At 48.9% G+C, this 25584-nt stretch overlaps 1 protein-coding gene across 1 annotated transcript in view; it reads right to left on the reverse strand.

Annotated features, from left to right (window-relative positions):
* faxcb (failed axon connections homolog, metaxin like GST domain containing b) overlaps positions 1 to 25584 on the reverse strand; it is a 180368-nt gene that overhangs the window by 98391 nt on the left and 56393 nt on the right. The window contains exon 3 of the mRNA XM_072499588.1: positions 16828 to 17024. Within this exon, the coding sequence (XP_072355689.1) occupies positions 16828 to 17024 (197 nt within the window). The remainder of the gene's footprint in view (positions 1 to 16827; positions 17025 to 25584) is intronic.

Raw genomic sequence — 25584 nt, forward strand, 5'->3', positions numbered from 1 at the left:
GCGAGATAAAGACCCGCAGCAATGCGGGTCTTATAGGCCTATCTCACTCCTAAATGTGGACGCCAAGTTGCTGGCAAAGGTGCTGGCAATGAGGATAGAGGATTGTGTCCCGGGGGTGGTGCACGAAGATCAGACAGGGTTCGTAAAGGGGCGACAATTGAATGTCAACATGCGACGGCTATTGGGGGTGATAATGATGCCCCCAGCAGAGGGGGAGGCAGAGATAGTGGCGGCAATGGATGCAGAGAAGGCATTTGATAGTAGAGTGGGAGTATCTATGGGAGGTGCTGAGGAGGTTCGGGTTCGGGGAGTGGTTTGTCAGCTGGGTTAAACTCCTCTATGGGGCCCCAATGGCAAGTGTAGTCACAAATCGGCAAAGGTCGGAGTATTTTCGACTACATAGGGGAACAAGACAGGGATGCCCGCTGTCCCCATTACTGTTCGCGTTGGCAATTGAACCACTGGCCATAGCGCTGAGAGACTCCAGGAAATGGAGAGGGGTGGTTAGAGGGGGAGAGGAACACGGAGTGTCACTCTACGCGGATGACCTACTGCTGTATGTGGCTGATCCAATGGGGGGGATGACAGAGGTCATGCAGATATTGAGGGAGTTTGGAGATTTCTCGGGATATAGGCTTAACATGGGAAAGAGTGAGCTTTTCGTGATACACCCTGGGGACCAGAGTAGAGGGATAGATGGCCTGCCGCTAAGGAGAGTGGAAAGAAACTTCCGATACCTGGGGATTCAGATAGCCAGGAGCTGGGGAACCCTACACAGACTCAATCTGACTCGGCTGGTGGAACAAATGGAAGAGGATTTCAAAAGGTGGGACATGCAGCCGCTGTCACTGGCGGGCAGAGTGCAGGTGATTAAGATGATGGTCCTCCCGAGGTTCCTATTTGTGTTCCAATGTCTCCCTATATTGATCACTAAGGCCTTTTTCAAAAAAATAGATAGGAGCATCATGAGCTTTGTGTGGGCAGGGAAGGCCCCGAGGGTAAGGAGGGGGTTCCTACAACGTAGCAGAGACAGAGGGGGACTGGCATTGCCGAATTTGGGCGACTACTACTGGGCCGCCAACGTGGCGATGATCCGTAAATGGATGATAGAGGGAGAGGGGGCGGCGTGGAAAAGGCTGGAGATGGCGTCCTGCAAAGGAACGAGCTTAAAAGCGCTGGTGACGGCGCCACTACCGCTCTCCCCGAAAAAGTTTACCACGAACCCAGTGGTGGCGGCAACATTAAGTATCTGGGGGCAATGGAGGCGACAGAGGGGTGTGCTGGGAGCCTCGGTGTGGTCCTCTTTCAGGAACAACCATAGGTTTGCCCACCGGGCAGGAATCAGGAGAGTGGGAGATTTATTTATAGATGAGACGTTTGCGAGTTTGGGAGCGCTAGAGGAAAAGTATGAGCTGCCCCTGGGAAATATCTTTAGGTATATGCAGGTGAGAGCGTTCACGAGACAACTGGGGAGGGAATTTCCGCTGCTCCCGACACAAGGGATCCAGGACAGGGTGCTTTCGGGGGTGTGGGTCGGGGAGGGCAAAGTGTCCGAAATATACCGGGAGATGAGAGAAGAAGGGGAGGAGCTGGTCGAATAACTGAAGGGAAAATGGGAAGAAGAGCTCGGGGAGGAGATTGAGGAGGGTTTGTGGGCTGATGCCCTAAGTAGGGTAACTTCCTCTTCCTTGTGTGCCAGGCTTAGCCTGATCCAATTTAAGGTGCTACATAGAGCACACATAACGGGAGCGAGGTTGAGCAGGTTCTTCGGAGTGGAGGACAAATGCGGGAGGTGCGGGGGAAGCCCGGCGAACCACACACATATGTTTTGGTCGTGTCCGGCACTGGATGGGTATTGGAGGGGAGTGGCGGGAGTGATCTCGAAGGTGGTGAAGGTCCGGGTCAAGCCAAGCTGGGGGTTAGCTATATTTGGGGTAGCGGATGAGCCGGGAGTGCAGGAGGCGAAAGAGGCCGACATTGTGGCCTTTGCGTCCCTAGTAGCCCGGCGTAGGATTTTACTCATGTGGAAGGAAGCGAAACCCCCCGGCGTGGAGGCCTGGATAAACGATATGGCGGGGTTCATAAAACTGGAGCGGATGAAGTTTGCGCTGAGAGGATCGGCTCAGGGGTTCACCAGGCGGTGGCAACCGTTCCTCGACTATCTAGCGGAACGTTAGGGGGAAAATAGATAGCCAGCAGTAGCAGCCCAGGAGGGGGGGGTGTGGGTGGGGGGGGTAAATTATTTGTATTCTAGAGGGGGTGAGGAGGTGGGGGAGCATTACTTTGTGCTATTTGGTTAGTTTACTATATTATTTAAACAATGTTATATATCAGTTATCACGTTACCGTTTTTGTTGATTTGTAAGGGGGAAAACTTTAATAAAAATTTTTTTTTTTAAAACAATGCCCCCAAACTCGCACCCCTGCAAGAGGCCGCCTCCATCTGCCCCCCTATGGATCCCTCCCCCACTGCCAACTTCCTGACCATAGCAATATTCGCTGCCGAATAATAGTTCCTTATATTTGGCAAGGCCAGCCTGTCTCCCCGCGCCCTCCCTCTAACAGCACTTTCTTTACCCACGGGGATTTACCTGCCCACACAAACCCCAAGATCAAAGCATTAACTTTCAGTTTTCAGTGTCTGCACCGGCCCCGCCAGCGATAAACGGCAGCTTGCCCACACTCCTCTCCTGCCCCCTGGCCTCAATCGGAAAGATCTCACACTTCTGTCATTGTGAGTTACCCAGAGGCGATTAAACCCAGCCCTCCTCTTCGCATTTTCGCGCCCAGATCCCGGTACACCTGGAGCTCATTACCTTCACAGGCGCACCTTCTCGTCTGCCTTGCCCACCGTAATATCGTCTCCTTGTCGAGGAATCGGTGCAGCCGCACCACCATCACCCTCAGCAGCTCGTTCTCCTGCGGCTTCCTGATCAACACCCTATGTGTCTGGTCAACCTCCAGAGGCCAGTCGAAGGCCCCTTCCCCATCTCAACTTCTCCAGCATCTTGGCTTTATATGGGCCAGCGTCCATTCCCTCGATGCCCTTCAGCATCTCCACAATTCTTAAGTTTTATCTCCGGGAATGGTTCTCCAGATCCTCCGCCTTCTCCTTTAGACACTTCTGGGTCTCCCACATCATTCCTATCTCAGCCGCCAATGAGATAAGTTTCTCCTCGTGCTCCCTCACCAACTTCCCCATTTTCCAAATGACCTGGCCCTGGGACTCCAGCCTCTGCTCCACCCAATCAATCCCCACTTTTAACGGTTCCACCGCCTTGGCTCGGTCCTCCTGGGCTCCCCTCCTCTGCTGGCTGAACCTCTCATTTAGGAAGTCTACCAGCTGCTCGGTTGACCACTGGGTAGGCAGGGATGACCCTTTATTCTCCGCCACCTTCACCTGTGGCGCATGAAGCATTTCTTGCTCCAACAGCTCCCTTCTTCCCGACCCACCTCTGATCCATGGATCCATCCACCAGTACCACCAGTGGAGTTTAACTTCCCTCGACCACCACTACACCTCTTTCCACCAAGTCATCCACTAAGCAAATGGGGAAAAGAACCCAAAAAAACGCCACGAGCGGGAGCTACCAAATGTACGACCACTCACACCATGGCCGCCATCAGAAGTCTAGTGGGTTGGTTAATAGTGAGGGTTATCGCCTTAGATTACAGGAGGATATAGACGGGTTTGTCAGATGGGCTGATCAGTGGCAAACGGAATTCAATCCAGATAAGTGTGAGGTGATGCACTTGGGCAGGACAAACAAGGCAAGGGAAAACATGATAAACGGTAGGATCCTGGACAGCATCAAGGATCAGAGGTACTTGGTGTGCATGCACACTGGTCCCTTAAGGTAGCAGGGCAGGAAGATACAATGGTTAAGAAGGCATATGGTATACTTGCCTTTATTAGCCGAGGCACAGAGTTTAAGAGCAGGGAGGTTATGCTGGAACTGTACAAAACGTTGACCACAGCTAAAGTATTTGTGCAGTTCTGGAATCTACATTATAGGAAGGATGTGATAGCACTGGAAAAGATGCAGAGGAGATTTATCAGGATGATGCCTGAGCTGGAGAATTTTAGCTAAGAAGAGAGATTGGATAGACTGGGGCTGTTTTTCTTGGAGCAGGCGAGACTGAGGGGGGACATGATTGAGATGTATAAAATTATGGATAGAGTGGACAGGAAGAAACGTTTCACCTTGGTGGAGGGATCGATGACCAGGGGGCATAGATTTAAGGTAAGAGGTGGGAGGCTTAGAGGGGATGAGAGGGAAAAGCTTTTCACCCAAAGTTTGGCGGATGTCTGGAACTCATTGCCTGAAAGGGTGGTGGAGGCAAAGACCCTCATAACATTTAAGAAGTGCACTTGCGATGCCAAGGCATACCAGGTTCTGGGCCAAGTGCTGGAAAATGGGATTAGGATGTTGGCACAAAGGTGGTTGTTTTTGACCAGCGCAGACTCAATGGATTGAAAGGCCTTTTCTGTGCTGCAGACCTCTATGACTATATTGTCATTTTTTTTAAAGAATGGTTTTTTAAAGAATGTTTCCCAAAATACATTTCCATATGGATAATAAAGTGAAATTGAATTGAACTGAAATGAATTAATTCTTCTTGGTCAAAGCTGAGCCTATATACACTATACTTCCTGCCATACTTAGCTGAAATTCTGATAGATAATAGCTTCAGAGATGTGGTCACACCCAAGGTACAGGAAGGTAGATGGGTGACCACCAGATGGGGTAGGCAGACAGTGCAGGGGTCCCCTATGGCTGTCCCCCTATCTAACAAGTATGCCATTTTGGATAGTGATGAGGGGGAAAGTCCATCAAGTGACAGCAGCAGCAGTGGCTAGAGCGAAGGCATCATGGCTAGCCCTGCTGCACAGACGTGGTTACAATGCATAGCAAAGCACTAGTGGTAGGGGATTCAGTAGTTAGGGGCACAGATAGGCGCTTCTGTGGCCGCGAAAAGGACTCCAGGATGGTAGTTTGCCTCTCGAGTGCCAGGGTCCTGGATGTCTCAGAGCGGGTACAAAGCATCCTAAAACTCTAAAACGGGAGGGAAATCAGATTGAGATCATTGTCCACATTGGAACGAATGACATAGGTAGAAAGAGTAGCGAGGTCCTGCAATGGCAATTTAGGGAGCTAGGTAGGAGATTAAAAAGCAGGACCTCTAGGGTAGTAATCTCAGGATTACTCCCCATGCCACGTACTAGCGAGGCTAGCATAGGGATATAATGAACACGTGGCTAAAGAACTGGTGCAGGAGGCCGAACTCAGTGGGACTGGAGGTCTGGAGTGTATCTACTTCAATACACGGAGTACAACAGGTAAGACAGATGAACTTAAAGCTTTGATTCACGTGCGGAACTTGGATGTGGTTGCTGTAAGAGACTTGGTTAAAAAAGGGACAGGACTAACAGCTAAATATTCCAGGATATAGGTGTTTTAGGCGAGACACAACAAACTCCTCACCATCCAGACCCCTAGCTCTAAGGGATTAGGCGAGACATAGAGGAAGGTAAAAGAGGTGGGGGGAGTTGCAATACTGGTTTTGGGACATATTACAGCTTTACATAGGGAGGACACCATGGAAATATCAAGTAACGAGGCACTGTGGGTAGAGCTCAGAAACAGGAAGGGGGCAGTCACTATGATGGGGGTGTACTGCAGGCCTCCCAACAACCACAGGAAGTTGAAGAACAGATATGTAAGCAGATTCTGCATAGATGTAGAAATAATAGGGTTGTAATGAGAGACTTTAATTATCCTCATATTGACTGGAAATCCCTTAGTGCTTGGGGTCTGGATGGTGAGGAATTTGTTAAATGTGTCCAAGAAGGTTTTTTGGAACAATATGTGGATAGTCTGACTTGAGATGGGGCTATATTGGACCTAGTACTAGGGAACGAGCCTGACCAGGTCATCAACGTTGTAGTGGGAGAACATGTGGCGAACAGTGACCACAATTCCGTAAGCTTTAGGATACTCATGGAAAAGGACAAGTTTTGTCCTAGGATTAAGGTGCTAATTGGGGGAAGGCTAACTCCAACCAGATTAGGCAGGATTTGGAGGCTGTTGTTTGGGAGAGGCTGGTTCAGGGTAAATCCACATTTGGCATGTGGGAGTCTTTTAAGGAGCAGTTGATGGGAGTGCAAGACTCCCATCAACAAAAGGAAGGTCAGGAAAGGCAGGATTCAGGAACAATGGATGACCAGGGAAATTGAGAATCTTGTCAAAAAGAAAAAAAATGCATACGTGAGGTACAGGCAACTAAAAGCAGATGAAGAACAAAGAAGAACAAAGAACAAAGAAATGTACAGCACAGGAACAGGCCCTTCGGCCCTCCAAGCCCGTGCCGACCATGCTGCCCGACTAAACTACAATCTTCTACACTTCCTGGGTCCGTATCCCTCTATTCCCATCCTATTCATGTATTTGTCAAGATGCCTCTTAAATGTCACTATCGTCCCTGCTTCCACCACCTCCTCCGGTAGCGAGTTCCAGGCACCCACTACCCTCTGCGTAAAAAACTTGCCTCGTACATTTACTCTAAACCTTGCCCCTCTCACCTTAAACCTATGCCCCCTAGTAATTGACCCCTCTACCCTGGGGAAAAGCCTCTGACTATCCACTCTGTCTATGCCCCTCATAATTTTGTATACCTCTATCAGGTCTCCCCTCAACCTCCTTCGTTCCAGTGAGAACAAACCGAGTTTATTCAGCCGCTCCTCATAGCTAATGCCCTCCATACCAGGCAACATTCTGGTAAATCTCTTCTGCACCCTCTCTAAAGCCTCCACATCCTTCTGGTAGTGTGGCGACCAGAACTGACACTATACTCCAAGTGTGGCAAAAACTAAGATTCTATACAGCTGCAACATGACTTGCCAATTCTTATACTCAATGCCCCGGCCAATGAAGGCAAGCATGCCGTATGCCTTCTTGACCACCTTCTCCACCTGTGTTGCCCCTTTCAGTGACCTGTGGACCTGTACTCCTAGATCTCTTTGACTTTCAATACTCTTGAGGGTTCTACCATTCACCGTATATTCCCTACCTGCATTAGACCTTCCAAAATGCATTACCTCACATTTGTCCGGATTAAACTCCAACTGCCATCTCTCCGCCCAAGTCTCCAAACAATCTAAATCCTGCTGTATCCTCCGACAGTCCTCATCGCTATCCGCAATTCCACCAACCTTTGTGTCGTCTGCAAACTTACTAATCAGACCAGTTACATTTTCCTCCAAATCATTTATATATACTACAAAGAGCAAAGGTCCCAGCACTGATCCCTGTGGAACACCACTGGTCACAGCCCTCCAATTAGAAAAGCATCCTTCCATTGCTACTCTCTGCCTTCTATGGCCTAGCCAGTTCTGTATCCACCTTGCCAGCTCACCCCTGATCCCGTGTGACCTCACCTTCTGTACTAGTCTACCATGAGGGACCTTGTCAAAGGCCTTACTGAAGTCCATATAGACAACATCCACTGCCCTACCTGCATCAATCATCTTCGTGACCTCCTCGAAAAACTCTATCAAGTTAGTGAGACACGACCTCCCCTTCACAAAACCGTGCTGCCTCTCACTAATACGTCCATTTGCTTCCAAATGGGAGTAGATCCTGTCTCGAAGAATTCTCTCCAGTAATTTCCCTACCACTGACGTAAGGCTCACCGGCCTGTAGTTCCCTGGATTATCCTTGCTACCCTTCTTAAACAGAGGAACAACATTGGCTATTCTCCAGTCCTCCGGGACATCCCCCGAAGACAGCGAGGATCCAAAGATTTCCGTCAAGGCCTCAGCAATTTCCTCTCCAGCCTCCTTCAGTATACTGGGGGATATTTTTTAAGACACCCAACACCTCTTCTTTTTGGATCTCGATGTGACCCAGGCTATCTACACACCCTTCTCCAGACTCAACATCTACCAATTCCTTCTCTTTGGTGAATACTGATGCAAAGTATTCATTTAGTACCTCGCCCATTTCCTCTGGCTCCACACATAGATTCCCTTGCCTATCCTTCAGTGGGCCAACCCTTTCCCTGGCTACCCTTTTGCTGTTTATGTACGTGTAAAAAGCCTTGGGATTTTCCTTAACCCTATTTGCCAATGACTTTTCGTGACCCCTTCTAGCCCTCCTGACTCCTTGCTTAAGTTCCTTCCTACTTTCCTTATATTCCACGCAGGCTTCGTCTGTTCCCAGCCTTTTAGCCCTGATAAATGCCTCCTTTTTCTTTTTGACGAGGCCTACAATATCTCTCGTCATCCAAGGTTCCCGAAAATTGCCGTATTTATCCTTCTTCCTCACAGGAACATGCCGGTCCTGAATTCCTTTCAACTGCCACTTGAAAGCCTCCCACATGTCAGATGTTGATTTGCCCTCAAACATCCGCCCCCAATCTATGTTCTTCAGTTCCCGCCTAATATTGTTATAATTAGCCTTCCCCCAATTTAGCACATTCATCCTAGGACCACTCTTATCCTTGTCCACCAGTACTTTAAAACTTACTGAATTGTGGTCACTGTTACCGAAATGCTTCCCTACTGAAACATCTACCACCTGGCCGGGCTCATTCCCCAATACCAGGTCCAGTACCGCCCCTTCCCTAGTTGGACTGTCTACATATTGTTTTAAGAAGCCCTCCTGGATGCTCCTTACAAACTCCGCCCCGTCTAAGCCCCTGGCACTAAGTGAGTCCCAGTCAATATTGGGGAAGTTGAAGTCTCCCATCACCACAACCCTGTTGTTTTTACTCTTTTCCAAAATCTGTCTACCTATCTGCTCCTCTATCTCCCGCTGGCTGTTGGGAGGCCTGTAGTAAACCCCCAACATTGTGACTGCACCCTTCTTATTCCTGATCTCTACCCATATAGCCTCACTGCCCTCTGAGGTGTCCTCTCGCAGTACAGCTGTGATATTCTCCCGAACCAGTAGCGCAACTCCGCCTCCCCTTTTACATCCCCCTCTATCCCGCCTGAAACATCTAAATCCTGGAACGTTTAGCTGCCAATCCTGCCCTTCCCTCAACCAGGTCTCTGTAATGGCAACAATATCATAGTTCCAAGTACTAATCCAAGCTCTAAGTTCATCTGCCTTACCCGTAATACTTCTTGCATTAAAACATACGCACTTCAGGCCACCAGACCCGCTGTGTTCAGCAACTTCTCCCTGTCTGCTCTGCCTCAGAGCCATGCTATCCCTATTCCCTAGTTCACCCTCAATGCTCTCACCTTCTGACCTATTGCTCCCGTGCCCACCCCCCTGCCATACTAGTTTAAACCCTCCCGTGTGACACTAGCAAACTTTGCGGCCAGGATATTTATGCCTCTCCAGTTTAGATGCAACCCGTCCTTCTTATACAGGTCACACCTGCCCTGGAAGAGCTCCCAGTGGTCCAGATAATGGAAACCCTCCCTCCTACACCAGCTGTTTAGCCACGTGTTTAGCTGCTCTATCTTCCTATTTCTAGCCTCACTGGCACGTGGCACAGGGAGTAATCCCGAGATTACAACCCTCGAGGTCCTGTCTTTTAACTTTCTGCCTAGCTCCCTGAACTCCTGCTGCAGGGCCTCATGCCCCTTCCTGCCTATGTTGTTAGTACCAATATGTACAACGACCTCTGCCTGTTTGCCCTCCCCCTTCAGGATGCCCTCTACCCGTTCGGAGACATCCTGGACCCTGGCACCAGGGAGGCAACATACCATCCTGGAGTCTCTTTCACGTCCACAGAAGCGCCTATCTGTGCCCCTGACTATAGAGTCCCCTATTACTATTACTCTTCTGCGCTTTGACCCTCCCTTCTGAACATCAGAGCCAGCCGTGGTGCCACTGCTCTGGCTGCTGCTGTTTTCCCCTGATAGGCTATCCCCCCCGACAGTATCCAAAGGGGTATATCTGTTCGAGAGGGGGACAACCACAGGGGATTCCTGCACTGACTGCCTGCCCTTTCTGGTGGTCACCCATTTCCATGCCTGCACCTTGGGTGTGACCACACCTACATAACTGCGATCTATGACGCTTTCCGCCACCTGCATGCTCCTAAGTGCATCCAATTGCCGCTCCAACCGAACCATGCAGTCTGTGAGGAGCTCCAGTTGGGTGCACTTTCTGCAGATGAAGCCATCCGGGACACTGGAAGCCTCCCGGACCTGCCACATCTCACAGTCAGAGCACAGCACCCCTCTAACTGACATTGCGTCAATTAATTAAAATTTAAATTTACATTTTTTAAATTTTTTTTTTTGAATATTTTTTTTTAAATTTCAAAGTTACTGTTGACTATCTGTTTCCTAGCACTAGATTTCTAATAGAAATGCGAAAGCTAAATATAGTACTCTCCGATCTCTGGCTTAGATATCCCTCTAAATTATAATTAAGTAATTATGTTTAATGAAGCACTTGAGGAATACAAGGAAAGTAGAAAAGAGTGCAAGCAGGGAGTTAGGAGGGCAAAAAGGGGTCACAAAATGCCCATAGCAGACAGGATTAAGGAGAATCCCAAGGCATTTTATATGTATATTAGGAACAAGAGGGTAGCTAAAGAAAGTGTTGGCCCACTCAAGGACAAAGGAGGGTAATTATGTATAGAACCAGAGGAAGTAGGTGAAACCCTTGATGAGTATTTTGCATCAGTATTCACAAAGGAGAGGGACACGTTGATTGATGGTGTCTCAGAGGGATGTGTAAACAGTTTAGAACAGGTCGTTATTACGAGGGAGGAATTGTTAGGTGCATTAAAAAGCATTAAGGTTGACAAATCACCAGGGCCAGATGGCATCTATCCCAGATTACTGAGGGAGGCAAGAGATGAAATCGCTGGGCCTCTGACAGAAATTTTTGTGTCCTCATGGCCACAGGTGAGATCCCAGAGGATTGGAGGATAGCCAATGTTGTACCGGGTACAATTGTGTCTTTCAGCGGGTACAAATGTGTCTTTCAAAAAGCATTTAGATGGTTACATGGGTAAGATGGGTATAGAGGGTTATGGGCCAAGTGCGGGCAACTGGGACTAGCTTAATGGTAAAAAACTGGGCGGCATGGACTGGTTGGGCCGAAGGGCCTGTTTCCATGCTGTAAACTTCTATGATTCTATGATTTAAGAAGGGTTGCAAGGATAATCTGGGTAATTATAGGCCAGTGATCTTGACTTCAGTGATAGGGAAATTGTTGGAAAAAAGTCTCAGAGATAGGATCTATGCACATTTGGAAGTGAATGGTCTTATGAGTGACAGACAGAGTGGTTTAGTGTGAGAGAGGTCATGTCTCACTAATTTGATTGAATTGTTTGAAGAGGTGACAAAATTGATTGATGAGGAAAGGGCTGTGGATGTTGTCTACATGAACTTTAGTAAAGCATTTGATAAGGTCCCTCATGGTCCGCTGGTGCAAAGGTTTAGGTCACATGGGGTCTGGGGTGAACCAGCTGGATGGATCCAAAACTGACTTGGCCATAGAAGTCAGAGGGTAGCAGTGGAAGGGTGTTTTTCCGAATGGAGGTCTGTAACTAGTGGTGTTCCACAGGGATCAGTACTGGGACCTCTGTTGTTTGTAATATATATAAATGATTTGGAAGAAAATGTATTGGGTCTGATTAGCAAATTTGCGGATGATACTACGATTGCAGGAGTTGCGGATAGTGATGAAGATCATAGAACATACAGTGCAGAAGGAGGCCATTCAGTTCATCGAGTCTGCACCGACCCACTTAAGCCCTTACTTCCACCCTATCCCCATTACCCAATAACCTCTCCTAACCTTTTTTTGGGGTCACTAAGGGCAATTTATCATGGCCAATCCACCTAACCTGCACGTCTTTGGACTGTGGGATGAAACTGGAGCACCCGGAGGAAACCCACGCAGACACGGGGAGAACGTGCAGACTCCGCACAGACAGTGACCCAGCGGGGAATCATACCTGGGACCCTGGTGTGTGAAGCCATAGTGCTAACCACTTGTGCTACCGTGCTGCCCATGTCAGAGAATACAACAGGATATAGAAAGGCTGCAAAATTAGGCAGAGAAATGGCAGATGGAATTTAATCCGGAAAAATGCGAGGTGATGCATTTTGGTAGATCTAATTCAGGTGGGAGCTACAAAATAAATGGCAGGACCACAGGAGCATGGAGACACAGAGCGATCTGGGAGTGCAGGTCCACAGATCTTTAAAAGTGGCAGCACAGGTGGAAATAGTGGTAAAGAAAGCATATGGCATGCTTGCCGTCATAGAACGAGGTATCGAGTATAAAAGCTCAAAACTTATGTTACAATTATGTAGAACGTTGGATAGGCCACATTGGAATACTGTGTCCAATGCTGGTCATAGCACTAGCAGATGGACATGGAGGTTTTGGAGAGAGTACAGAAAAGGTGTACAATGATGGTATGGACGGTATTAGCTATGAGGAGAGATTGAATAAACTGGGATTGTTCTCCCTAGAGAGACGGTGGCTGAGGGGCGACCTGATAAAAGTTTATAAAATTATTCGAGGTATAGATAGGGTGAACATTTGGAGGCCTTTTTCCCAGGGTGGAAATGACAATTACAAGGGGGTACAAGTTCAAGGTGAGGGGGTAAAGGTGCAGTGAAGATGTGCGGGAATAGGTTTTTATACAAAGGGTGGTGGTGGCCTGGAATGCACTGCCAAGTGAGGTGGTTGAGGCAGATACATTAGCGACCTTTAAGATTTATCTTATAGGCACATGAACAGATGGCATATAGAAGGATACAGGCCGTTGGTCTAGATAGGATCTGTGGTCGGCGTAGGTTTGGAGGCCGAAGGGCTGTATTGTTCTTTGTTCTTTATATCCATTTCAATTTCCTGCCCCTTCCTTCCCCTAAACTGACCCTTCAATCCAGCTTTATCTATAGTTCCTATCCCGATCTCCACCTTCATCATAGTCAAACTCATATTGTCCATGAATTATTGATCTTCCTTATCTTTATGTTCTTGCAGTCCCATCTTCCAACCCTCAACCAGCAGTTCTTCACATATTGTAATCTGTGTGTGCTCAAATTTACAGTTTGTACTGAAGGGGCTGAGAGCTAAGAGTAATGGCTTGAGACAGCTCCTCACTAGCAGCCTGGTCTCTTAAAATTGAGCCTAAAATAGACAGACAGCCATTTATTTTCACACATTGAGGTAAACCTACATTTAGAGCAACACCATTGCAGATATTTCATTACTTTGGCGATAGAAGATTTAAGAAAGGCTTGCCAGGGAGATCAACAGGCTTCAGATGATTCTACAGATGTGTTGGCACAGCTATTGTCCAATGATTCATGTTGATGTAGGAGACAGCTTTGTCACCCACAGTGAGCGAACCTACAGTAAACCTGAGTCACGGGGACAGTAAGTGTCAAAATTACCATTGTTGTGTCCTGGGGTTCCCAGAAGTACAAAATGATCACACTTTTAGACAGGAATGCTGGAGGTGACATCAAATGTATTTCACAGATCTCACCATGTGCTAACAGGTGATACATGGTCAGCTTGGTGCACAGATTGTCGTGCAGTCGTAGAACGATCTGGCATCTGATATGTACATGCACATGACAATATAGTTGCTACTTCTTCCCAAATAACGTAAAAATGTAAAATCCCTCTCTTTAAAAAATATAATGCCTCTGTATAGCGATATAACTGCACCAATGGTTAACTTTCTTACATATTGGGCCATAACCTCCTCGGAGTGGCTTCAGTGGTGGGGCAGATTGCCACTCTGTACTGACTTCAATTCCAAAGTGCCTGCCTCGTCCGGCCATCCTGACTCAGGCCAGATGAGACCCAGGCAGCGGAGCAGGTGAGTTTAAAGATCCCAGTGATAGGAAGAAGGTAAGTTTCTAAGCTAAGTGAATGGCATTGTGGGGTTCGGACATCAGGGGTTGGGGTTTTGGGATATCGGGGATGGAGGGAGTTGAAGTCAAGCGGGGCATGGAATGGTCGGGCACCAAATGGGCTTGGGCCCAGTCAGGTCTACGTTACATGTAGTCACCATTCTTTCAATCTCTTTGTGGATGCCTATCCAGTATACAGTTGATCTGGCTTTGAGCTTATATCTCTCCAATCCCATGTGATTATCCTAGATCTGGCTAGCTGAACACCATCTTCCATTAAGATATCATCTCTGATAACAGAGTACAACCGAATAGCCCCTTTTCGGGTCATCCCTGGATCACTTGCTGAGAGAGCATCTGGAACACCCTCACCTATGCTGGTCTCATCTCCTTAATTTGACTCAATTTCTGTGGTGTTACATTCACTAGATGATGGATCTTTATACCAATCTTTTATCTTTTGTTTCTCATGTGGTGACAACTGAGATAGGATACCGGCCAGCACCTTTTCTCTGCCTCGCTCGTACTTCAGTGAAATCCTAACCCTGAATCCTCAACAGTAACCTCTGAAGCTCTGAAGCCGATGCTCCAGACAGAAATTTCTCGTAGATCCGCTCCAGCGGTCAATGATCACTCTCCACTTTCTTATGTAAGATATGTAAGAAATTTCTCACATCCATACAGGAGTGCCAAAAGCTCTTTTTCATTATTGGCATGTATGGTCTCAGCTGACATTAGAACTTAGAATGCTATTAGTTTTTTTGTAGAAACTTCTACTTGTAGGGCAACGCGTTTCTTTCTGTTGTAATATGACAGATTTGCCTCCTTAAAAATTACTTCATTGAGTTTGTTCAAACTCCTCTCGTGTGACTCTGACCACTGGTACTCAACATCATCACTCATCAGCTCTCATGGGTTTGCTGTGTTCTGATGTGATGTACGAACGCGCTCCTACTGGAGCAAGCCAATGAAATCTCTCAACTCTTTCTTGCCTCTTTGTGCTTCCATCCCAGAGATAGCTGCAACTTTTTCAACTTGACTCCCATCGGGTCTGTACACCATTCCAAAGAAATAACATCTCCTTCACTATGCATTTATCTGCACACTGGAAGTCCCGCCTTGGAGATCTGTCAGCCAATCAGATTGGCCGACAGCTTCACAGCCTGTGCAAGCAGAGTGCTGCAGTGGCCAGTGGGGTTTAGGCCGGGGAGGCGGGGGTGCTGGAGTTTGCAGGTCCTGGAGGGGAGGGCACCCCAAATCTGAAGGGGCACCCTCCCCCCCCCCCCCCCCCCATTTCAGCGTTCCTACCCCCCACCTCCACCTGAGATAGAGATTCATTCGCTTTCCAGTTTCCCACCTGCCATAAAGTGAGTGCTTTAATGGGGGAAAGGGCAGGTTTCCCACCCAAGGCCTTGCCTGTCCCACTATGAAGTTACATCTGGGTAAGGGCTGGCAGGATCCAGGAGGGTGGGGAGCGGGTGGCGAGTGTGAAATTCTGGCCTAGCTGTCCTGGTTCTCTCATTGGCTCCATGTAGGTAGATCATAGTTATCTATCATGGATCTGAATATCTCCAGTTTTATCAACAGCTCCTTTGCATTCTCTGAATTCTTGTCTTGTCTACTTTCTACTGGCTCACTTTAAAGCTAAAAGGTAGATGCAGAAATCGGGGGCGTGATTCTCCGAGCCTCCGCGCTGAAATCGCGATCGGCATGGGGGCGGAGAATTGGCGTTGACGCCGAAAACCGGCGCGACGCCGCCCCCGCGACTCTCCGGGCCCGGAGAATCGCGCAGTCTACGTGGTGCGGGTAGGGGACCATTGACAGAGGCCCCCCCCTGCGATTCACCGAAGAGAACTGGCCGAGTTCCCGACGGCGTGGTTCGAACCACATTTTGCCTGTCGGGAACGGTCGGTGGTGGCTGCGGACTCAGCCCGTGGCCGCCTTGGTGGGGGGGGTATCCTTCACTGGGTGGGGGGGGGCCTCAGGAACGGCCAGGCTAGCGATCGGGGGCCACCGATCACGGGCGCGCACGATCTCAGGGGGCCTATATTGGCAGGGCTGCTCCGCGTTTTGAGTCTGCCATGTCGCGCGGGGCGGCCGCCGCTGTGCCCATGCACAGACTCCCGACCGGATGTGCAGGGTCCCGTATTGGCAGGCAGAGCTGCGTGGAGTACTCAAGGGCCCTGCTGGCCCCCTTCAAGAAAATCCAGAGTGAAACACCCGCACTTTGACGCTGGAGTGGGGACATAGCCCCATTATTGGAGAATCCTGCCCCAGATGTCTCATCAACCACATTGCAGCATCCATTTCTAGCATCAAGCTCACTTTGCCACGACATTTCGCAGGCTCTCCTTTTGATTAAAGCAACCAGTTCTTGACCTCCTTCCCTGATACAGGCTTTCAAAAGGTTTAAAATGCTGTGAGGATTTTCTGAACATTGAACAAAATGTTTCATTGTTTTTTTTTCTCCCCTATATTTGTTCACTTAACTTATAAGTATACAATTAAGCTTCATAAATGATCAAAATTAGCTGAACCCAGTAAGGTCAGCTCCCCACTCCAGTTGAACATGTGCATTTGTGCAGACAGCAATCCCAGGGCCAAGTTAGCACTACAGCCAATCTTAATTTTCTGAAAAAATAGGAAAGCTCCTCTTTGCAAGCTAATTAAAATTGAGTTGCATTAGTGTTGCCCTCAACTATTGCATTCAGTCAGCTGAACACACAATGCGCAAAGCTCGATCATCTGCCTGACATTATGGGCATGAATCATCTGATAATTCACTGCTGATGGACAATAGTGCAAAGTTCGGAAATTGCTTCTCATGGTCCAAACTGCAATAGCACTCTGGAGTGGATGCTGATTTGATCTTTCCAGTTCTTACCCTCAACACAATAAATAGAAAAGCACTTGTTTTTTAAAGTACGAGAAAATAAGTATTTTCTGTGTTCAAAAAGCTTTTCCCAACTTACCAATAGAAATGTTCTTCCATCATTTTTGTAATGGCTCTTGCGACAGCTCTTTCACCAGAATCCAGGTGTTTGTTTAGGTTAACACCCAGTTTATCTTGAAGGAAATCAATAATGAATTCAGTGCCTGATACCTTCTGATGATTATATTCAATCCATGGCATCTTTCCTTGGGGGGAGAGTTTGCCGTCAAAATAATTCTAAAAGAAGAGCAGATAAGCATTTTAGGAATAACGTGAGTAACTGCTGCACACAAATGTCTTTTTATCGGTCTTTTTGATAAGAGGGAAACCTATTTTTACCCTTCTGGAAGAGTTTCCTGATTTACCAGTGAAATTAGTTCACTATTGTCTACATAGGTTTAAACAGGTCCATAAAGTTGTTTGAAAAAAATCAATATTAAACTGGCCTTCTGAGAGGGCAGCAGAATTGCTGGTAACATTTACACAGGACAGGGAAGAGTAGCAGTTCACTCTGCAGGAATAATGGTCTAAAATTGCATTGGCAGCAGCTTCTGTCTTATTGTCTGGAATCCACCTGGCTGATTTTCCATTTTACGCTATTGGTGCGTGCCAACAAAATGAAAGTGGAAATCAATCCTCTGTACCTTAACATCCCGTGCTTTATCTTGAATGCTTGATGTCAAAATGAGCTGCAAAAGTGCAAAGTGTTCATATTTACCAGCACCAACGTCTTTACCATCATTAGTGTAACAACAACAAAACCTTACTCTTGATCAAACGCAATTCTATCCCAGTCAGTCCTGTCTACAGGTCAGCTGTAGTTAGTCAATCACACCTTTCAGTTTATTATGTGATGCCACCAATAATACTGTGTATCATTTATTAACTGGCATGTGTGCTCTGCCTGAAGGCTCAGTGTCTGCTTATGCTTCATCCTGAGCTATTTTCTTGACAATTGTTGTCAGGGGTGGTTTATTTTTCCCTTCCACTCTCAGGGGCAGGTGCCAAGTCTACATCAGCTGTAGTGGGAATTGAACCTGCAACATTGGGCACGATTCTCTGGAAAGATTTCTAAGTGTTGTAGCGAGCGGAAATTGCCACGAGCTTCCCGACTTTTGACCCAGCGAGGCCGGCAACATTAATTGGTCCACTTAATGAGGCCTCTCGGGCTTCTCACCGCAAAGAAAGGCTCGCCAGCCTATTCGCCGGCACCGCGCTCGCCAGCTCCCTGCTATCAAGTTCGAGCAGCACTTAAGCAGCACTTCCTCAGCCAACCCCAACCAGCTCATAACAATGCGCCCAGGAGACCAGCCCCAAGATTCGGGGATGCTGACCTGGGGAGGCTGCTAGACGTGGTGGAGGCTTTCCCCCGACGGTCCCGGAGGGTTAGCCAGTGCTGCCTGGGACGAGGTAGCATTGGCTATTAGCACCGGGAGGGTGGCCAGGAGGACTTGCCTCCAGTGTAGGAAGAAGGTCAATGATCTAAACCGGGCAGCACGAGTGAATAGACACCATAGCCGCCCTCCCCCACCCAAGACATCTCCCACCACGAACCCCCACCCCCACAGGAGCGTCTATATGTTGACCCCCCTCCCCCTTCAACCCCCCAGCTCTTCCTCCATCCCTCCCCCTTTAACTCCCCCAACACCTCCTTCACACCCCCCCCCCCCCCCCCCCAACTGTGAACCACGTGTGTGGCTAATGATGCCGTCTCTGTGTCTCCTCAGGAAGAGCTCTCCTACAGCCATCAGGAGAGGGCCCAGACTGACGGTGGTGTGCCGGACATAAGAATCCTCACCACCTTCGAGGAGCGTGCTCTGGAAGTGACTGGGGTGGCTGAGGACAGGGCGGTCACCAATGTGGAGGCTGGCAGACGCCCCAGAGGTGAGGAACAACCGGGCTCCACCCGGGGGACCTGTCAAACGTGAGCCTAGACTGTCCCATCCCTCCCACTGACCACATGTCCATTCTACCGCCCAGGTTGTCCAGCTGACGGCGCCGGCCCATCCCATGCGGTGCCCTCTTCAGCCTCCCAGAAGACCAACCTGGAGGAGAGCTCCAAGGATGCCACCGTTATAGTCGCGGCACAGCTGTCATCCCCCCCCCCCCCCCCCCCCCTCCACCAGCACAGATACGCACACCTCGGTGGGAAATGTCAGTGGTCAGGCTTCTGGGGCACAATCTGGTGAGCACCACACTGTTGATGATGTACATCAGGTGGAGGCAGAATCCCACAGGCGATACAGAAGTCGGAGGACTGCTTGATCCCAGGACCCAGCTGGGTCCCAGCCTGATGCTGAGCCTGTGGAACAGGGTTGCCTGGAGCTGAGGGAGATCTGCAGGTCCATAGCTGCTTGGAAGAGTCTCAGATGGTACGGACACAGGAGATGTGACCAGCCATGCATGGCACCCAGGCCAACAGAGGCCAACATTCCTCGGCCGCAGAAAAATACTTTTCACTGTACTTCGGTACATGTGACAATAAATCAAATCAAACACTGCTGGGTTGGCAACTGCAGTGGAGAACCTAGTCCACGACGTTGGCACCATTAGTGAAGGTGTCCTAGGCGTCGTGCAGTTGATGACGACCAGAGTTGAGGGTCTCGACAGAATGTCTGCCTCACTGGGGATGTAACCCAGTACCAGGCTGACCTTGATGAGGTTCTGCGGGACATGTCTCACTCTCAGATGGGCATGGCCGAGGCACTGCGGAACTTGTCCTAGTCGCAGGTGGGCATTGCCGATGCACTGCAGAGCATGGCCCAGTCACTGAGGTGCATCACTGAAGACGTCGACACAAGGACTGGCAGAGCCAGATGATGCAGTGGCAGCCGGGGCTTGAACCAGCTGCCCCTCCATCCCAAGGTGAACCCCAGGGCCCCATGGGCACTAGTAGGTGGAGAGGGCACTGAGTGCCAACCCGGACCCATCTCATGGAGCGGCAATACTGGCCACAGGCTCCCACAAGTTCCACCCCTCTGTTGGGGCTGCGTCTCGCAGCCAGCACTCGGGACAGAGTATCACGGCTGTGCATGTGCCGCCGATAAGTGAGCCGGGGCCCTTCGGCCTCAGCGCCCCTAGGGGACACTGGCCAGGGGCATCGAAGGCCACAGGATAGCAGCTGGCTACCTCCACCTCAGATGTGCATCCTGGTAGAGCTAGGAGGGCAAAACACATCAAGGATCACTGAGGGCACCGGGGGAGGGGAGGAGGGGGTGGAGGGGATGGGTAGGGTGTGAGGGAGTTGGGGGTAGGGATGGGGGCAGCACCATTGTGAGTGTGGGGAATTGCCAAACACAATAACCAGTGCCCAACCAGTATGATGCCTCTGTCACTTTCTTCAGCAATGTAGGCTGACCTCCAAACCCTTGGCCCATCTCACCAGGCATCACCCACTCCCCATGACACTCACCCACCCTCCGGCTGTGGACATGTCCCCAGAGCAGTGTCCCGTCACCTGGGTGTTTGGAAGTTGGTTGCTGCATGTGTGGTGTTGTCTCCTGCAGTGTTCAAGCACAGTGTCCAGGCATAATAGTCTGATTAGGATGCCACGCAATGACTCACACATGCTACATGGCCGACCTACCCACGGGAATCCACTTGGGTTGTGTGAAATGCTCACTTAAAGATGATTTCTTGAGGTATGGTTTTGTCAATTGTACCAATGCAAAGAAAGATACAAAGACCATGTGCGTTATCTGCAGGGACATACTAGCAAATGAGAGAAGTTTCAGATTTTGAAAGAGAAGTGGTGGCTGAAAAATTCCTTTGAGGTTGATACCCCAGAGTCAGTTGCTAACTTATAGCTGAGTCCAAATGAAAAGACTACGCTGGAAAACACTACCAGGAAAACAAGCATTTTGGGCGGGATTCTCTGACCCCCTGCTGGGTTGGAGAATTGCCGGGGGGTGGCGTGAATCCCGCCCCGCCGCTCTGACACTGGCTGCCGATTTCTCCGGCGCCGGTTTTCGGGCGGGGGTGGGGATTGTGCCGCGCCGGTCGGGGCCGTTGGCTGCGGCCCCCCCAGCAATTCTCCGGGCCCCGATGGGTGAGCTGCCGCGCGTTCCAGGCCAGTCTCGCTGGCGTGAAATGGACATGGTCCATTCCGGCAGGACCTGGTTTGGAGGGCGGTTAGCTGGGTCCACGGGGGGGCGCGGGAGGGATCCGGCCCCAGGGGTGGGCCCCACGGTGGCCTGGCCTGCGATTGGGGCCCACCGATCTGCGGGTGGGCCTGTGCCATGGGGGCACTCTTTCCCTCCGCGCCGGCCTCTGTAAGGCTCCGCCATGGCCGACGCAGAGAAGAAACCCCCTGCGCATGCGCAGGAAACATGCCAATGGTTCTGTGCATGTGCCAGAACATGCTGGCAGTCCTGCGCATGCGCCAACTCGCGCCGGGTGGCGGAGGCCCTTCTGTGCCGGTTGCCGCGGCGCCAACCCCTCCAGCGCCAACCTAGCCCCCGGAAGTGCGGAGGATTCTGCAACTTCCAGGCGGCCCGACGTCGGAGTGGTTCACGCCGTCTTGGCGCCGGTGCGGGCCGCCCCTCCTATTGCGGGAGAATCCCGCCCTTTGTTGCTATTGCCTTTCACGGTGAATTTTACGTTCTCACAAAGATGAAAACGGCACAAAGGAACTGGCTGGAGTCTGCACCTGATATGTGCATTGCCCTTTCCTCCTGTGAATCTGATTGGAGTGAGATTGTGAGGACCAAGCTGGCTCCCCTTTCGCATTAAAGGTAAGTGAACGTGGTGTGTATCTCGAAGGTCAGCCGGCATGGGTCCCTTAGGTCGGCCGGTTGGGACATGGGAAAATAAATTTGAAAAACACTGGTCTAAAGTGATCATCAATTACATTTGGGCTAGTTGCTGATTGACTTCTACTGGTTGTTGCTGCAGTTGTATATTTGTATCTTATTTGATTATTCCTGGAATTGGGTAAAGGTGCTAAATTCTACAAGAAGTGGTACGGCACAAGTTCTCTTCACTTCAGGGATTCTGTCAATACCACTTTCTCCTGGACATAGTATTTCCCTTGGACTACAAGATGAAAAGGAAACTAAGCAGAGGTGACACGGAAAAGGGACAAGTTGCTGTAAGAGGCGGGAGAGCTCTGAGCAGGAAGCCATATCCGTCCAGGGTGTTCAGGGAGCGATTTCTCTACCTGAACATCAGCGAGGAATATTTGGGGGTGGGATTGTTCTGTAGCACAACACACTAGGTGCTTAAAGCAGGGTTATGCAAACAATACTTTACTGCTGTTTGTCAGATACTAGAATTTCACCAAGGACACGCTCACTTAAACTTTCCACCTGCTGCAGCCATAACTGCAACCTCAGAGAAGGACAAAGGCCACATCATCAGTGGCTGTGAAGGTGATTATGGTGATTGGCCTTTACACTTGGGGCTCCTTCTAGACTACAGCTAGAGATATTTGCAACTTCTCCCTGTTGGTCATCTACTGTTGAATAAGGGAGGTGACTTCATGCAGGTTCTGTATTCCAAGAGAGCACAATACGTACCTGCCAGAGAGCAGCGAGCAGCTAGACCTAGATTCCCCCACGAGAGGAAATGTCCATTCACCACCTATCTTGTCAAGTCCTCGCGGACTCTTATATGTTTCAACAAGGTCGCTTCTCATTTTTTTCATCTCTAATGAGTATAGTCCCAACCTGCTCGACCTCCTCCTAAAACAATCCCTTCATCCCAGGTATCAGTCCTGTGGACCTTCTCTGAACTGCTTCCAAGGAAAGTAAGGAGACCAGTACTGTACACAATACTCTAGATGTGGTCTCCCCAATGCTCTTTACGGTTGCACCAAGACTTCCCTATTTTCATAATCCATCCTCCTGACCATTAAGGCCAACATTCCATTTACCTTCCTAATTACTTGCATGCTAATATTTTGTAATTCGTACAAGGAGACTCAGTTCCCTCTGTACTGTGACATTCTCTCTCCATTTGAATAATATTCTATTTTTATATTCTTCCTGCCAAAGTGGACAACCTCAGCTTTCCCATATTACAGCAGACAGCTATTGCGCTGAAATTCTGTTTCTGCTGCTCTGGAGCAGACCTGCAGTATTCAACAGATCAGGTGTCAAGATTTGTGGTGGTCTGTCGCAAACTGCACAATCTTGTCATCATAGAGTATTAGAATTCCTAAGGAGCAGAAGGAGGCCGTTCGGCCTATCGATTCTGCACTGACCCTTCGAAATAGCACCCCACACAGGCCCACTCCCCACCCTATCCCCATAACCCAGTAACCCCACCTAACCTTTGGGCACTAATGGGCAATTTATCATGGCCAATCCACCTTGTCATGATATGCAAACATGCAACCAGTGAACACTCAGAATAGGACACAACCAATGGGCAGTCAGGACACTCAGAGGTGGCATCACCACAAGGGGGCATGACATAAAACACTATAAAAGGGATGAGGCACTCACACCCTGCCTCTTTCCACAGACAGACATCTAGAGAATTAGACAGGGTTGATCAGCAGCCTCACACCCCAGCACGTGGCTTAGAGCAAGCTGCTACAGTTAGACTGAGTTACTACAGTTAGATTAGCAGAGAGTCAAACTCATTTGACAACTGTGCTAATAGGTCAATAAACACGTTGAACTCATTTCAGAGTCTGGAGCATCCTTTAGTTAAGACTGCGTCAAGTAGCAGCCTGTGTTATCTGAAGTAGCATAACACAACATACCTGACCTACACATCTTTAGACTGTGGGAGGAAACCGGAGCACCCGAAGGATACGTACACAGACACAGGGAGAGAACATGCAAACTCCACACAGTCACCCAAGGCAGGAATTGAACCCGGGTCCCTGGAATTGTGAGGCAGCAGTGCTAACCACTATGCCACCGTGCCGCTCCATGAGGGCATAGACCATGAAGGCTAGTTCTGACTTGCTACGGAGTAAGTAGGAGGGGGAGCTGCAGTAGACGAGGAAAGTAGGAGACAACCAACAGGCCCCTTTCTGTTGTCATTCAATTACAAGACCAGTGAATATAATCGTAATCCTCATTCACCAACAGTCCCACAATTTGTTCTTGTTACTGATCATCACTGCATCCAATTGGTAACAATATAGAAGTTAAAAACCAACAAAAAATAAACATTCCAAGCTAAATTTATAAATTTAAATACAAATGTCACCTCATCGCCCTTGTACATTCATTTAGTTCTTATTTCCATGCACCTTTGTTGCCCTAGTGCTCCATTTTTAGTTGTTTATGGGATGTGGGCATCCCTGCAAGGCCAGCATTTACTGAAGTCCCTAATTGCCGTTGGGAAGATGATAGTGAGATGCTTTCCTGAACCACTCCAGTCCATCTACCCACAGTACTTTTAGATAGGAAGTTTCAAGTTTTTCCAACCACTGACATTGAAGGAAAGCCAATATAGCTCTAAATCATGAGAGTAAGGATGCTTAAGGTGGTGGATGGGGTGCTGATCAAGCGGGCTGCTTTGCTGTGAAGGCATCAAAGTTCATGAGTGTTGTTGAAGCCACACACATCCAAACAAGTGGAGAGTATTGATCATCCCTGACTTATGGATGGTGACCAGAAAGTGATTACTCACTGCTAAATTCCCAGCATCTGACCTGTTCTTGTAGCCACAGTATTTATATGGCAGGTCCAGTTCAGTTTCTGGTCAATGGTAATATCCAGGGTGTCGATAGTGGGGGATTTAACAATGATAATGCCTTTGAATGTCAAGAGGAGATTGATATGTTCTTTCTTGTTGGAGGTGGTCATTATCTGGCAGTTTTGTGGAATGTTGTCAGAGACCTTCCTGTTTATTTCCATTGTTCCCATTTATTTATCCCTGCTTGTCAGGACAATGTGTTCCCAGGTTTTGTTTCTAGCCAGACTCCTCAGCACTGAGTGGATCTTAGGAACCAGCAGGTTTTGAGGGAGTCGGATCGATTGGTTGGCTGGCAACTGACAGGTTGGCCACGGTAAGTGTTCTGCCTGACAATGGTCAGTGATTGGTTCTTGCGGAATGCTTTGAGAGAGATCTGGGTAGAAGCATTTAGTGGAAGTGAAAGGAACGGTTTCTCTCTCCTGCTTGCTGAAGTGAAAGAACTGCTTTATTGTTCTGAAAGCTGTGAGTGCCTGGCACATCCTTTGCTGTGAACTTGGAATGATGCTGAGTCGGCAGAGAAACTAGACAACCTTGCCAGACAAAAGCATCTCAAGCTCAAGCCTAGAAGAAAGAAGTATCAAAACTAAAGGCGAACTTCAGAAAGATACAAACTGGAAATCATTCCAGTGCATCAAATATCTTTATCCTTTTATTTTAGTCATATTTATTTCCCTTTCCACCACCCTGTCCCCTCTGTGTTGTTTGTCTGTGTGTGTGTGCAGAGAGTGGAGGTAGTGAGGTTGGGAAATGGGTAGTAGTCAGTTACATTTTCTGTCCACCTAATTATAATAATGCACATAATAAAATGTTGCTTGTGTTAAAGTGACTGCAGGTTATTGGGCTCAACCAAGGATCTTGTGCATTTTAAATAAAATCTTATTTCACCTGTGTTGTGACTCCAGCTAAAGTGGGGCTGGAATTGACCACACACTCGCTAGGGTTTCGTGACAATATTACTTTCCATTTATCAACTCAAACTTGAACGGTGACCAGGTCTTGCTGGACATAGACATAGACTTCATCAGAGTGCTAGTGCTGTGGCCGCAGCTCCACCTATGTGCTCATCTGAGTCCTTTATAGCAGACCTTGTGTGGGACCACATCCTCTGACAACATGAAACCTCTGCTACTCCTAGCTGGAT

Source organism: Scyliorhinus torazame, chromosome 4, assembly GCF_047496885.1.
Source record: "Scyliorhinus torazame isolate Kashiwa2021f chromosome 4, sScyTor2.1, whole genome shotgun sequence".
Taxonomy (NCBI): Eukaryota; Metazoa; Chordata; class Chondrichthyes; order Carcharhiniformes; family Scyliorhinidae; genus Scyliorhinus; species Scyliorhinus torazame.